This window comes from Cinclus cinclus, chromosome 7 (assembly GCF_963662255.1).
Source record: "Cinclus cinclus chromosome 7, bCinCin1.1, whole genome shotgun sequence".
NCBI lineage: Eukaryota > Metazoa > Chordata > Aves > Passeriformes > Cinclidae > Cinclus > Cinclus cinclus.
Genome location: NC_085052.1, coordinates 32,887,031 through 32,900,549, shown reverse-complemented (window position 1 = coordinate 32,900,549; position 13,519 = coordinate 32,887,031). Strand labels below are relative to the sequence as shown.

Sequence of the window (13,519 nt, the reverse complement as noted above, 5' to 3'; positions counted from 1 at the left end):
TCACTGTATTCAAAAGTAAGAGTGTGGATGGAGGTGGACTGTGGTTTGATCTTTGCAGCCTGCCTCCATCTGCTGACACTGGAAAAATCCAATAACCTGCTTTTCTTGAGTGGTACTGGCAAGAGTTGAAGCTGTCAGAGCACCTGACACCCAACTGCCATGAAAATCAGCAGCTTCCAAGAACCCACATTCCTGGATGATTCTGAGTATCTTAGCACAGCATCTTACTACGTAACTTCACTGAGCTGCCACCAGCATGTCACAACAGGAGAGAGTCTGGAGCCCCAGGTACCACAAGGCACTTGAAATCTCAAGTTGTGTAATCTTTTCTGACCAGGAACCGAAATGATTCAGCAGCTTCAAAGGAAACAGCTCTTAATTTTTCAAGAGAAGATGTTAAGCCACTATATATGACTACCCACAATTTAACAGCTGATGAGATGCAACCTCCAGAACACAGACTTAAAAATATATATCAGAAGTAAGTCATAACAAAATGGGAGTATATGCTCTTCACAATTCCTTTCTCCTCTTTGGTGCTGCAAAGATATTACATCATCAACACAGCCTTATAAAACTGACATCCAGATGGGCTTAAAAAATAAAATACTGCTGTCTGCCAGCTCCCAGTTACAGGACTCTGTCAGATCAAATTACACATCCTTTAATAACAATGATTTCAGATAGTGCCAAACCAGTTGTCAGTTCTGAGGAGCCCAAAGCTCCTGGAACTGCTCAAGAGTGAAAGCAGGTCACAAGCCAACAATAGAGTTTATTACTCAAGTTTTCCTCCTCTTGAAAATGTGTCTGATCTGAAAATGAAACAGCCAGAAGCATCGAGAGAGCCAGGACTAACCAAGAGGGGGGACTGAGGCTGTATTTCAACCAGTACATATGCACAGAATAATTAAATGAAGAATTAAAGTACCTTTATTAAACAAATTAAACCTTTCCTATAACACTCCCTTCCACATTGATCCTCTACTTCTTCCAACATACATTGTATATATTCACAGGCAAAAGGATGGACTCAAGAGACACACATGCTGAACATCCCAGATGCTTTAAAAGCTTTGGCACCAATTCCCTGCTTTGCATGCACCATCCTAACAGCCATCAGTGGAAGACCCTTGATTATCTTGGACATGCAAGTGGAGGTGGGAAAAGAGGTCTCCATTCCAGAGGACCAGTGCACTGCTCTTTCCCAACACACAAGTTTCAACCTACAGAAACTCACGGCAACATGCTGCTCCCAAAACAGTAAGGTCCCTTAGAAAATAAAGACAGGTACAGAGCAAGTTTTGGCTCTTGTAAGATGCCCAAATTTGGTACCTTGCGGTCCCTGAACCCGGAACGTTTCTTCTTCTTCCCTTCCTGCGGCGCCTCCTCATCGCCCGAGGCCACTGCCCGCCTGCTGCTGCTCTCTTCCTCATCCTCGTGCTTCACCTTCTCCCCTGGCTCTGCCCTCGGGCCGTGTCTGACAGAGTCTTCTGCGTAGGCCCTGCACCAGGGAAAAGAAAACACCCGTTTAGGAAGTGACTGAGGGGTGCTATGGCTGCCACATAATGGTCCTGCCAGGCTCCACCTGAGTGCAACACTGGTTACAATTCAGTGGGGAAGGCTGCAAAGCAAAAGCAAAGAAGTGACCAGTCCCCTTGGAATTCAATGTGCTTTCCCCTGTTGTGATCTAATTTCCACTCCACATCAAAATCCAGATTAATGGTCACAGTAAGTTTTCCCAGCCCAAATCACTCAGTGAATTATGACACCCTCTCCCAAAAACTAGACATAAAAGAAACACTGGGAGAAGGGCATATCATACCTCCTCTAGCGCTAAATTCCACCTCTGCTTCCCCAAAAAGACAGATTAAGTGACAGAAATGTGTTTTACCATCAGCATTGCAGGATTCAGGATGAACAACCTTTTTGTTTCAGCTCAGCTGATTTATTTCCTATCTTCAGCAGCTGACAGGCTGTTTTATCCCCTTCTTCTACCAATGACTCCTCTGAACTCCAGTGCTGCAGGACTTGTGACAACAAAACTGGAGTTGTTTGTCCCCGGGGCAGAAATAAAACTCTGGCAGAGCGCAGGACCCCTTTTCCCTTGCTGTTCAAATACAAAGATCTTCAGGCAACTCTGTTCCATAGACCAAGACTCAACACTTCAAATCACTCAGAGTCAGGAGCAACTCACAGAACTGCAACTGGCAGTGGGATGATTAAATAAAAAGCAGGACAAATCCCTAAGCCAAACAATGCTCTGGCTTTCCTATGCTTTAGTTGTAAAGCAGTTTAGAATCAGACAGAGCTCAGACCACATTAGCATCAGTGAAATTATAATCGCCGAGGATCCGTTAACATGTCACAAGCAACAAAGCCAACGGTTTGACAAATTATTTCTCTTCCTGAAGGATTCAAACAGCTCAGGGAAGCATCCCAGCCTGCCCATAATTTAAGCAAATCTGCCTTTACTTTGCATTGCTGGTGATTTATTTTGGACTAATCACAGGGTATGGAGCTTACACACAGGTGCTGCTCCTTGGCCACTTTGGTGCTGCCTGGAAATATGAACGTGGTCATTTACAGCTGTGTGAGTTTGTTTTAAAAGGGCTGCCTTGGGAGAAAAACATAAACAAACCAAGATTTTTGAAGCCTCCCAAGCTCTAAACAAAAGGCTACACATACTTCATCCTACCAGCTTCCTGGAAAACACAGATGTGCTATGTAGCATTAACAGAAGAGAGTCTGTGTCTGTCTCCCCAGGAATCACAGAATCATGGAATGGTTTGAGTTGGAAGGGGCCTTAAAGATCCTCTCATTCCAACCCCCTGCCCTTCCACAACTTGCTGCAATCTCAGGAAATCAGCTTCCAAGAATGAGAAATGAGGGTAGGTGTTCCATCAATTAATTTAAACGCTACCGAAATAAAAGACAACTCTCTCCTTACCAGCAACCAATAATTCACTGACAGCACAGCACAAGGCAGATGGGAACGGGCTAAAGAACTGCAAACGTCCACAGTACTGGTGGGAAGAAGACACTTCATTGTTTATGGAATGGTTTGGGTTGGAAGGGATCAGCTCACATAGGGGTTCAGAGATTTCTAGTCCAAAGTGGGACAGAACACAGCTCCATTACAGGGGTCTGATGTAATAAAACACAAGTTTTTATTTATTTTTAATTACAATCCTGCCTTTTCACATAAAAATGGAGTTTTACACACTTCCTGTTCTGAAAAGGCCCCGAGTCTGAATTTGGCAATCTTTATTTCTGAATCTTACAGCAAAACACCATCTTTATGACCTCCACTGAACCAAACTTTCAGAGACAGGATACAGACCTGGGTTCTCCACAAGTATCTTAAGATAGGGAAATTAATTCTGCGGAACAGTCTGGCAGCTGACCTCTCTTGGAGCATGAAGTCCATGCTGGCATCTGTCCTGAAGCCTTTCCAGAAAGTTTAATCAGCACTGGCACACCCTTGAGGAGCTGTGGGTTTGGCTGAAAAATGCAGCTGCCAGCTGAAGCTACACCAGCAGCACTGACATGGAAAGCCCTAGTGCAGACAGGACACCCATCTTAAGTAGCTCTGAGGGAATCTCTTGGGAAAAGGGGACAGAAAAGCAATAGGAAATCAATTGCTTATCTCCACAACTAAGTTATTCCATAGGAAACATGCTGGAGAACAGCTGTATCAGGAAAGATTTGCTCCTGTAATGCTTGACTGACAGCTAGAAGACCAGGGAAGGGAGAGATGAAATTGAAAAATCAAACATTTTCAGCACATCCCACACATTCCTTCAATCCATCAGGCTGTCAAGTCAGTTGCTCCAGCGATACAGAGAGAGGCTGTTTGAATACAGTCAGCTTTTTCCTCCCTCTGGTTTATCCAGGTAATTAACTCTGCTCCACAGTCACATCACCATCCAGGAAAACCAGCTCTGAGGAGAAAGGCAGAGTCTGCAGGCTACTTCTCAAGCAAGGCTTTAACAGCTATTCCTCACCTCCAGGCCACTGGCCAAACTACTCACTGAATTAACCACTGAAGGAGCAGCCCTCTACGTGCACCTTCTCTGTGTATTTTACCACCCTCTGTTGAAATCCTTGGCTTTCAACAACTGCAACTTCCGTACTCAGCCCACATAAAAAAAAAAAAAGCCTTTCAGTGCAGATGTCAGAGAAAAGCCCAAAACTCCAGAAATATCCACCCTGCTGGACTTCTCTCAGCAAGTGAAGACTCTCTCCTCCCCTGTTTGTTGAGGCTGATTTTCCAATGGAATTCCTGGCGCTGCAGCTTCTGCACAAAAGGGAAATGAAAATACAAAGCCTCTCTTCACTGTGTGCCAAGACCAGCTGCCAGCCCTTCCCCATGGAGTGTGCCTGTCCTGGATCCTGAACCCTACTGCCATGCTTCAACCATTCTGATCTCTCCAGACTATTTTTTCCCCTCCAGTGAACTGAATTTGAATCAAAGACTATTTCCCACCCACTTAGCAATACCTCTTTTTGGAGAAAGCCGACAATCAAGTGTAAGATTAGATTCCTCATCCTCCCCAAAAAACACTGAGCTACAGAGGCCTGCAATGATAAAGTCTCTCTTGGGGAATCATTCTTTAAGGGAGCCAAACACATGCAACCATAGGATATACAGGGAGGAAGGATGCTGGGACTCACACTGGGCGTTGGCACAACACTCCAAGTTGCAGGTCTTCCAATGAATCACAACCCCTCCCTTGAAAGTATTTTTCTTCTTTGAATGACAGAAGCAGAACAGCATGAAAAAAAAAATCACAAAGCTTTGTGCCAGAGATAACAATGCTCAGTTATTCTAATCTTGAAGGCAATAGCAAAGCACTCAGCTGTCACTTGCTGTTCAGTCTCAGAAGGAAATGTAAGAGATCTACCAAGGAGCTGGGCACTCAGGAGTCAGCAAAGATGCTGCCACCAAACCAGAGGCAGGAGGGAGGAATCCTGCCTGACACACTTGACTAAGAGTTGCCATTCTCCCTGTATGTAAACATCTAAAGATATCCCAGTGACGTTTAAAACCCACTTAAGACTTCAGGCCTTTCATGCTGTAATGCAAAAGCAAGCTTGGACATGACATTCATAAAAACAGGAAATCTCCAGGGATCAGGAGATCCTTTCAGCAAGGAGCTCTGTCTTATCCCCAGCTCAACCATATTCAGCAACTAAATTAGTTACCTGAAACTTTAATAAGAAATTCACCAGAGAGGATGAAGAGCCACAACTCAATTTTTCAGTGTGTTACCACACTCACAGGGCTCTTTACTACTTCACTTCCCTCCTCATCTCTCACATACTCAACACTGACATAAATTAGCACAATGAATCTGTGGCAAGAACTTCACAAAGGCACTCACCCTACTGACACATGCTGCGGTGTCCTGACATTATCCAAATATCCTTGTGAGCTATAAATCTATGTCTTAATCCAGGAGATGCTGCTTTCATTCCCAAACAGAGCTCACCACAGTGGGGTATAGGGCTGTGCCCTTAGGATCTGATCCTTTCTTTTCCCAATGTCCATGGAAGAAAACCCCCCAGTATTCAGTCAAAAGCCACTAGAGATAACACAGTGTTCTTTCAAGACACCACTCCCAGACACCAAATGTGTCTTGAAGTCCTAGGAAAAAATACTCAGCACAGCAATCTCAAGGACAGTCTCTTGAGTGTGTCACCTATCACAAAGAATTTAAAAAAGCACAGAACCACAAAATGGTTTGGGTTCGAAGGGACCTTAAAGATCTGCTTGTTCCATTCCCCTGACATGTAAACACATGAGAGCTCTAAAAATAAACTCGCATGGATAATACCTATCCACCTATATGGATAATACCTACAATTTCTCATCTTTTCTCCCATACATTAGGTTAAGTTGTACCTGACACATCTATAGCTATAAAACTGGTTTCTCCCCTCTTGACTATGATGTATGTGGTTTCCTTTGTTTCACTACAAGAGAGATTTTTAAAGTCTCTGTTTTAGCTGGCATAAGGTATTTCCACCAATTCTCCCATTAAAAATGTATTCTAAGCAAATTACTCTAAAGCCCCGAGGACACTGGTGAAAAAAGTCTTAAACAGAGTTATACAATCCCAAAACAGTTTGATTTGGAAGGAACCTTAAAACTCCTCCAGTTCCACCCCCTGCCATGGGCAGAGACACCTCCTACTATCCCAGATTGCTCCAAGCCCTATCCAACCCGGCTTTGGACATTTCCAAGCAGCCACAGCTTCTTTGGCACCCTGTGGCAGGCCCTCACCACCCTCACAGAGAACATTTCTTTCCCAATATCTAAACTAATCCAATCTCCTGGCAATGGGAAGCCATTCCCCTTTGTCCTGTCACTCCAGACCCTTTTCCCAAGTCCCTCTCCAGCTCTCCTGGAGCTCCTTTAGGCACTGGAAAGGGCTCCAGGTTCCCCAGCCCAATCCTTCTCTGCTGCAGGTGAACAGCCCAGCTCTCCCAGCCTGGCTCCAGCCCTGGGAGCAGCTCTGTGGTCTCCTCTGGACTTGCTCCAACAAGGTTCAGGTCTCTCTTATGTTGAGGATCCCAGAGACAGAGACAGCAATTTCCAGAGCAACACCAGCATCCCGCCCTTATTCTCACCACTGATTTATTCACACAAGGACAAGAAATGGATCATGAAGTATTTTCAGTCCCTCAGGAAGAGCACTGGTAAGACTTTGCTTGCAGAGGTCCCTCTTTGCTCCCTTATTTCCCTCAATGTTAGACTGATTAACAAGCTTCAGCACCAAAATGCCAATTTAAGTGCTTTCAGATGCCCCCAGATTCAGCCAGTAAGGATTGTGACATGAAGAACAGATCTGCAGCTATTTCCTAACACTCCAAATGGGTATCAGGAACTAGAGAGTACAAGTTTCACACCAGGATCAGTAACAGAATATTTTTTATAAACATTAAGCTAGCCACAAACTGAGAGGTTTAGTACTTCTCATATATTAGTGCCTCATTTAGAGTAGCCAATGACTGCACCAAGATTAATTTCAATTAATTTAGTTCATTTTGCCAATGCCCAGATACTTAATTGCTTCTCTTGCCAGCTGGAAATCCTCAGAGTTTAAGTTATTGCTGAGAAAGTGTAAACTTCATTAGTCTTCTCAGCTCAGCTATTTGCATTGCTCAAGTATTCCTCACCACAGGAAAACTCAGCAGCATGAGCTACTCCTGTTGTATAATAATTTAGAGGAGATACATTCCCCAAGAGCAGGGAGCAGAACTTCCCAGAGGGCAGGGAAGGCAACAAGACCAAAACTTACCTGCACTGGACCAGAGATCTCACCAACCCACCTCCCATCTTAGGAAATAGGATTTTTCCATATATTATCTTTTCATTCCTTGATTTCTTCTCTGCCTTTGTGTGAACTTCCTTACCCTAGCACTGGCTTCTGGTGCTGCTCACAGCATGTCCTCCAGAATCCACCTGAAATACCCTGGTTTCAGACTGCACCTGACAGTCTCCACTTGAGAATTGCTGTCTTTCTTCACACCATCATCATCATCTACTTATCTATCCCAAGAAACTTAAGATTTCCAACTGCTTCTTGATCTGGCCTAAATGGTAAAGAAATATTCACATATTTATCTCTTTGAACAAATTAATTGCATTTACTGCTACTTCCTGTACTAACTCAGGACACAACTACCTGAGTAACTGAGGATGTCATTACATTCTGTATTCACCTGCTCAAACTCTACTGATCACCTGATTTCTATTTACAGAAAGACAAAGGAAATTTATACTTCATCGCTTATTTATTTAAACAAGACTAAAATTCAAAGTCCACTTGAAAGTCCATTTGAAACTTCCACAGATGTCAGTATGAAGAATTTTCTACATCAAACATATCAGTTTTGTTCCTTGTTTTATTCAGCAGCTTTATGCCAAGTAATTAAATTAATATTGTAAGCTTGGGTGCACTTTTATTTCACAGTTGCTGATGTTAAGGATTTATTTAATGGCTCAGACAGGAAAGGAATACTTGAAAATCTGTACAATTCTATTTAGTGCATTATAGATTTATAAAAGATGAAGGAGACAGAGCATGGAAAGGCAAAACAAATAATAACAGCAAGTCAGCCTCTCCAGATTGATGAGAGCTGTGTCTCTGACTGATTTCTATCAGCACTCTCAGCTGAGGAAGATGCCCAAGGGCCTCCAAGAAAAAGCAAAGTACTCCAGGAGCCAAAAATGCCTCCCTGAAATCCATCCCTGACCCAGCACTCCTCATGGCACATGCACCATCCTCCTAATAAAAACAACACCAGCACCTGAAAATTTAGCTGGTTGTAAAAGCAGAGCAACCTGCTGCAGAAGGGAGATATTAACTCCATGTCTCTGGGACAGCTTTACACAGGACATGATGTCCTACTGACTTTCTGATCATACTGAGGATAAGGTTTGAAGTGTAAAAACCTCACTCACTTCCATGCTAGGAAAGGGGCATTACCCTCAGAGGCATTGACTGCATCATCAGCACAGATCATTAGCAAAATGCAGCACAAAACGACACTGTGCTGGATCACAGCGTTCTTACTTCACTCAGCAACTCCTCTTACAGAGAGCCGGGCTTGACAGCTCTAAGGAACAGCCAGAACAATTCCCATCACCTTTCTCCCACTGCATTAAAACTAGAGCCTTCCAGCCACAGGTGAGCAGAAAGCCAGCAACAAATCACCTGAGCGTTAGAATGGAAAGAACACAGGCTTTTAGCAAGTACTTTATTTTTAGACTCTAATTGCAGTCACGTGCTTGAGTGACACTGCTGGTGCCACGCTGCTCCTACGCGATGGAAGAGAAGGGAGTCCCTGTTTTACTTCAGACGTGGCACAGGCCCAGGGTTCAGCGAGAGTCACTTCGGGGAAGCCCAGACATCCCCTTTCCCCCAGTTACAGGAAGGAGCTCTGAGCCTCAGAACCCATGAGGTGTCTGTCCTAAGGCTCTGACCCTTAAAATCCTCATAAACCCTGTGTGCTGCTACCTTCCCACCAAAAGACAAACCATCCTCTTCTGCTGCACTTTACACACGAAGCAGCCAGCAGACCACACAAAAAAACAGAGTAGCAAACCCTACCCAGATGCGCTCTTTCAACCAGAAGCTGTGAAAGCGAAGGTTTCTCTCTTCACACCACCACAAACCACCAGGCAGGGAGGAAACCAGGCAGGAAGCCACATCAAAGAGCCCGTGTGAGACAACGCCTCAGCCCCGAGCTCTGCCGCATCCCTGAGCGCTCCCAGCTTAGCAAAGCAGCTCCTCAAGGAATGCCCCCCAGCCATTCCTTCCACGCAGCAGCAGCAGCAGGACAAGCAGGAGCGCCGCAGGTACTCACCAGGGGCAGGAAAGAAACGAGAGATCCGTGTATTACCTCTGCCAAAGGAATCTGGCGCTTGCCGTGGCCGCAGTGGTCCCGAGGAAAGCCGTCACCACGAGCCTACGCCGGGTGCCGGGGCGCTGGGATGTCCCACGGTAACGCCGCGACACCGCCGCCAGCCCCGCGGCCACGGGCAGGAACCGCAGCCGGAACATCCTGCTGGAGGAGAGCGCTGCTGTAGGCGGAAAAGACAGAGCCTTTACAAGTGCTGCCTGTCCTAAAGCAAGAAAAGCCTCGCAGAATAACTCACGGGCGTTTATTATGAAAGAGGCACGTCACCTGCCTAATAAAACAGATTAAATTCCTGTGAGTGTTGGTGATTGGCACATACCTGGTTGTCACATCCAACTGCTTATCAGAGTTATTCCAATTCCTCAGCCTTTCCCCAAAACTCTCATCAAGAGGGAACCTCACCTGCCCACATCCCTGAAAATGTTTAAGGCCAGGCTGGATGAGTCTTGGAGCAACCCAGTTTAATGAAGGTGTCCCTGCCCTGCAAGGGGTTGGAACTGGATGATCTTTAGGGCCCCTACCAACTCAAACCATTCCATGACTCCATTAAATATTTACAGCGCATCTCTCAATTTCCAAGGTGTGGAAGATGGCAGGTAGGCCCGATTAGCAGCTACAGCAGGTAAGAGGCACTTGGCCAGAAGCAAAGTCACAGCTGGATTTTAAAAGGCAAATTTAGCCAAATAACAAGCAAACCTATCAAACAAAACCCAACCCATTTAAATTTTCCTAAGAAAACGCTACTGTTCTTAAATCCCTTTTGCTTAGCTAGCCTGGAGCAAAATATTTATATTCAACTGTAAGCACAGGGCAAGTTTCAAAGTGTCAAAACTTATAAAATACTATCCATACCCCATTACGTGCATAACGGAACAGTGACAAATGGGAGAGCAGAGCTACAAATCTAAACATAACTACAACAGAGGAAAAAGAACCACAGAAACACCAGCTACAGGAGGCAAAGCATTTTTTGGTGGCTCACAGGATTGAAGGCAAAGGGTAAATGCTGCCTTTGAAAAGAAAATTTGCTGCGTGTTCTTGTGAAATAAAGATTTCAATTCTGAGGCAGATGCAATTTTTTCAAGCACAAGGTCAGCCTTAAAATTGGGAACAGAATGGTGAAGGAATTCCCAAAAAAACACAGAGCAAAGGAGCAGCAGTCTAATTTTCCCTTTCATTCCCTGTTCTGGCCATTCTACTCACATATTCCCAGGCAGTGAATAACCACAGAATACAAAAATAAAGCCAAATCTGTTGGTTTTTATTTGCTTCTGCAACAAAGGATGCCATCACACCGTTCTGCTAAACCATTAAGTTCCAAAAAGGAGGACCCTGGGACCTGTCTGTGCTAACAACTCTCACCTGTGTGCTGTGTTAGGCCATTCTCACTGCAAAGAGCTGGACAGATCAGTGCCACTTGCTGCAGGTCAGGATTCCTCAACAGACTGATGCAGAATTTGGGATGGGAACAGAGGAAGAACATGGGGAGACACATCAAATATTCAGCAGATAATTTTGAGGTGGTGGAGAAGCCCCTGATTTTTTTATTTTTTTTTTGTTGTTGTTGTTGTTAGGGTTGGGATTAAAGGTATGAGAAATGGAATTTTGCGTTTGGACTTAGATGTTTGTTAATTCTTATTTATGTTACAGTGAGTGTTACAATACTTTTAGTTAACAAGTTAAAAATGGTGACATGGTGATGTATTTCACTTGTTACAAGGCCTTTTAAGGCTTAATTGTTTAATTAAGAACACAAATTATTTTTATTTTTGACTTAATACTAAACACTTGTGACTCAGAGAGCAGCATTTTTTATTTAATTAAAAAAGTACCACCTATACCCATGACGAAGAAGGTGAAGAAATAAATAAACCTTCACTCTAGAACCTTCATTTTACTTTACACTTATGACTATATTCTAAAACTTCAAATTCTAAGTTTTCTACTATGTGATATTATACACTTTTATTCAAACTACACATTAGTGATTTTAGTTATATTATTTAGTTCCATTTTGGAAACCTTCAGGTCAAAAGCAGTGGTTTTTTGGGGGTCAGTGCCTGACAGCAGAAAAAGTTCAAAACTCCCAGTTTCCAGGGTTCCAACACCTGAAGAATTCACAGCACAATCAAGCAATGAAAAATTGTTAACAAATCCCTTATCAGTGGGTTTTTTTCCTATCAGATTAAGACTTCTGCCCAGTCCTGGCACAAGGGAGGTGGGATGGAGCACAAGAGATGGCAGAGGTGGCAAAACCACAGGCTGCCTGTCCATCCCCACCCTGGTTTATGGCAAACACCACAAATTCCAGTGCTCACAGTGAATCCATCCAAATAGCATCCATTGGATATTCATCTGTGCTCCTACTAAAATTGGCATTATGGCTTTGTTTATTCCTTTTCAAATAAACAGGTTTAAAATTCAAATGTCAATGGAATGCTGCCAGCTAATGGCACTGATTCTCCAATCTTCTCCAGTTTTGAACAATGAGATGGTTATGCAAAACAACTCTGATTTCAAATTTTAAATTATTTCCACTCTATGCAAACCTGATGTTCCCATTTTGTCTCCAGGGATGAATTTCTGTTCCATATGCAGAGGAAAATCTGCATGTGTTACTTTCCCCAGTGAGCTATCCTTGCCCCTTCTAGGGTACCCCATCCTTATTACAGCTTTATATTCCTAACATGTATTGGATAAGGGAAGTATTGCCAGTATCATTTAATCAACCAAAATGAAAATTAAGCCCCACAGCATTTACTTGGGAGCTTGAAGAGATTTTTCACAACATTTCTGATTGCTTGCTTTAGTGCTGCATAAATGTTTACTCTGCTTGAGCCTTAAGAAACACTAAATTATCTGCTTTGTCCAAGCAATCTCCATCCTTGGTTCTGCTGGGATGTTTACCCATAGGGCTCACTTGGTAGCAACTGCCTGAGAGAGCTGCAAGCAGCCAGTTCTCCCAACAGCCCCAAAATAAGGAGCATCCTTATCTCAGAGCAATTTTAAAAATCCCTTTGGAAGCTGAATTTCCCACCTGCACTTTCTACAATCTCTAATAATTCTCTTTTTTTAAAACCAAAAGTGCCATGATATTTTGGTATATTTGGTTAAAAACTCCAGGCACTGAAGTCAAGATCACTTGAGAAAGCTGATGCTTACTTTTAGAAAGATTAAAAATAAGCATCTTGCCCTGTGCAGCAACAAAAAGCTCAGCACCACAGTTTGCAGTAGGCCAAGGAATAAAACTGTGATCAAGTCCCAACAACTGATGTGATTGTATCTTACAATAAGAAACTACCCCAATTCCCAAATTATTTACTATAATAAAAGATTATTTTTTATAGGATACAACAAAGCAGCCCAGAGGGAAAAAACCCAACAAGCACTTAACTTTTATGTTTGCTTATTTTCATTATTTTGGAGTTATCAGGATGTTTTAGCACTACAGCTACAAGGAATCTGTAGACTGTATTTATGTTTCCAAGAGATAAGCCAACCTTACCTTAAATTCTTGCTCAGAACAGCTCTACAGTTACTTTCAAAGGCTGAATCAATATCCTTGGACATATTAAATAGTTGGGGTTTTTTTCCAGAACAGAACGACCCATCTATTTTATTTATGGCACAATCCATAAGTGGTTTTCTTTTAAGCAGAAGAGTCAAGGGAGAGACTCAAACCCACTAGGAAAAACTTCCATGCCAGGACAAAACAGGCTCCATTCAAACTGAGACCACACAGGTCATGTAAAAAGAAAAAAATGCAACATTATTTCAACAGTTACATCAGTTCTGGTTTGATGTGGGTCTTTGATTTCCCCAAACAATGACCCTGTGTCTGCTCATCAGCTCTCCAAGGAAATTGTGACAAGCTGTCCACCTCTGCCCCCAGCCTTTCCAAAGCCCTAGATTTTTTCAGTGCAGATAAGAACTGGAAGATCCCAACTCTTGCACCCTTTTTCAGATACCAAAAGGAGAGAACACAGACTTGCTCCTGCTTCTCCAGCCCCCTAATTAGCTCATGATTCCAAGACTGAAAGCACTAAGCAGCTCAGACTGGGGAAAAGGGACTTGCCACACTTGGGTACCT

General features: G+C 43.4%; 1 protein-coding gene across 6 annotated transcripts in view; it reads right to left on the bottom strand.

Annotated features, from left to right (window-relative positions):
- Positions 1 to 13,519, bottom strand: part of MICU1 (mitochondrial calcium uptake 1) — an 84,159-nt gene that overhangs the window by 63,347 nt on the left and 7,293 nt on the right. For 2 of the 6 annotated variants that reach the window (XM_062496849.1, XM_062496848.1), the window contains exons 1-3: positions 10,792 to 11,328; positions 9,412 to 9,592; positions 1,333 to 1,501 (exon numbers count right to left, since the gene is read on the bottom strand). In XM_062496849.1, coding sequence (XP_062352833.1) covers positions 1,333 to 1,501; positions 9,412 to 9,592; positions 10,792 to 10,924 — 483 coding nt within the window. In that variant the 5' untranslated portion in view covers positions 10,925 to 11,328. The other 4 variants (XM_062496851.1, XM_062496850.1, XM_062496852.1 and 1 more) reach the window with 3 other exon arrangements.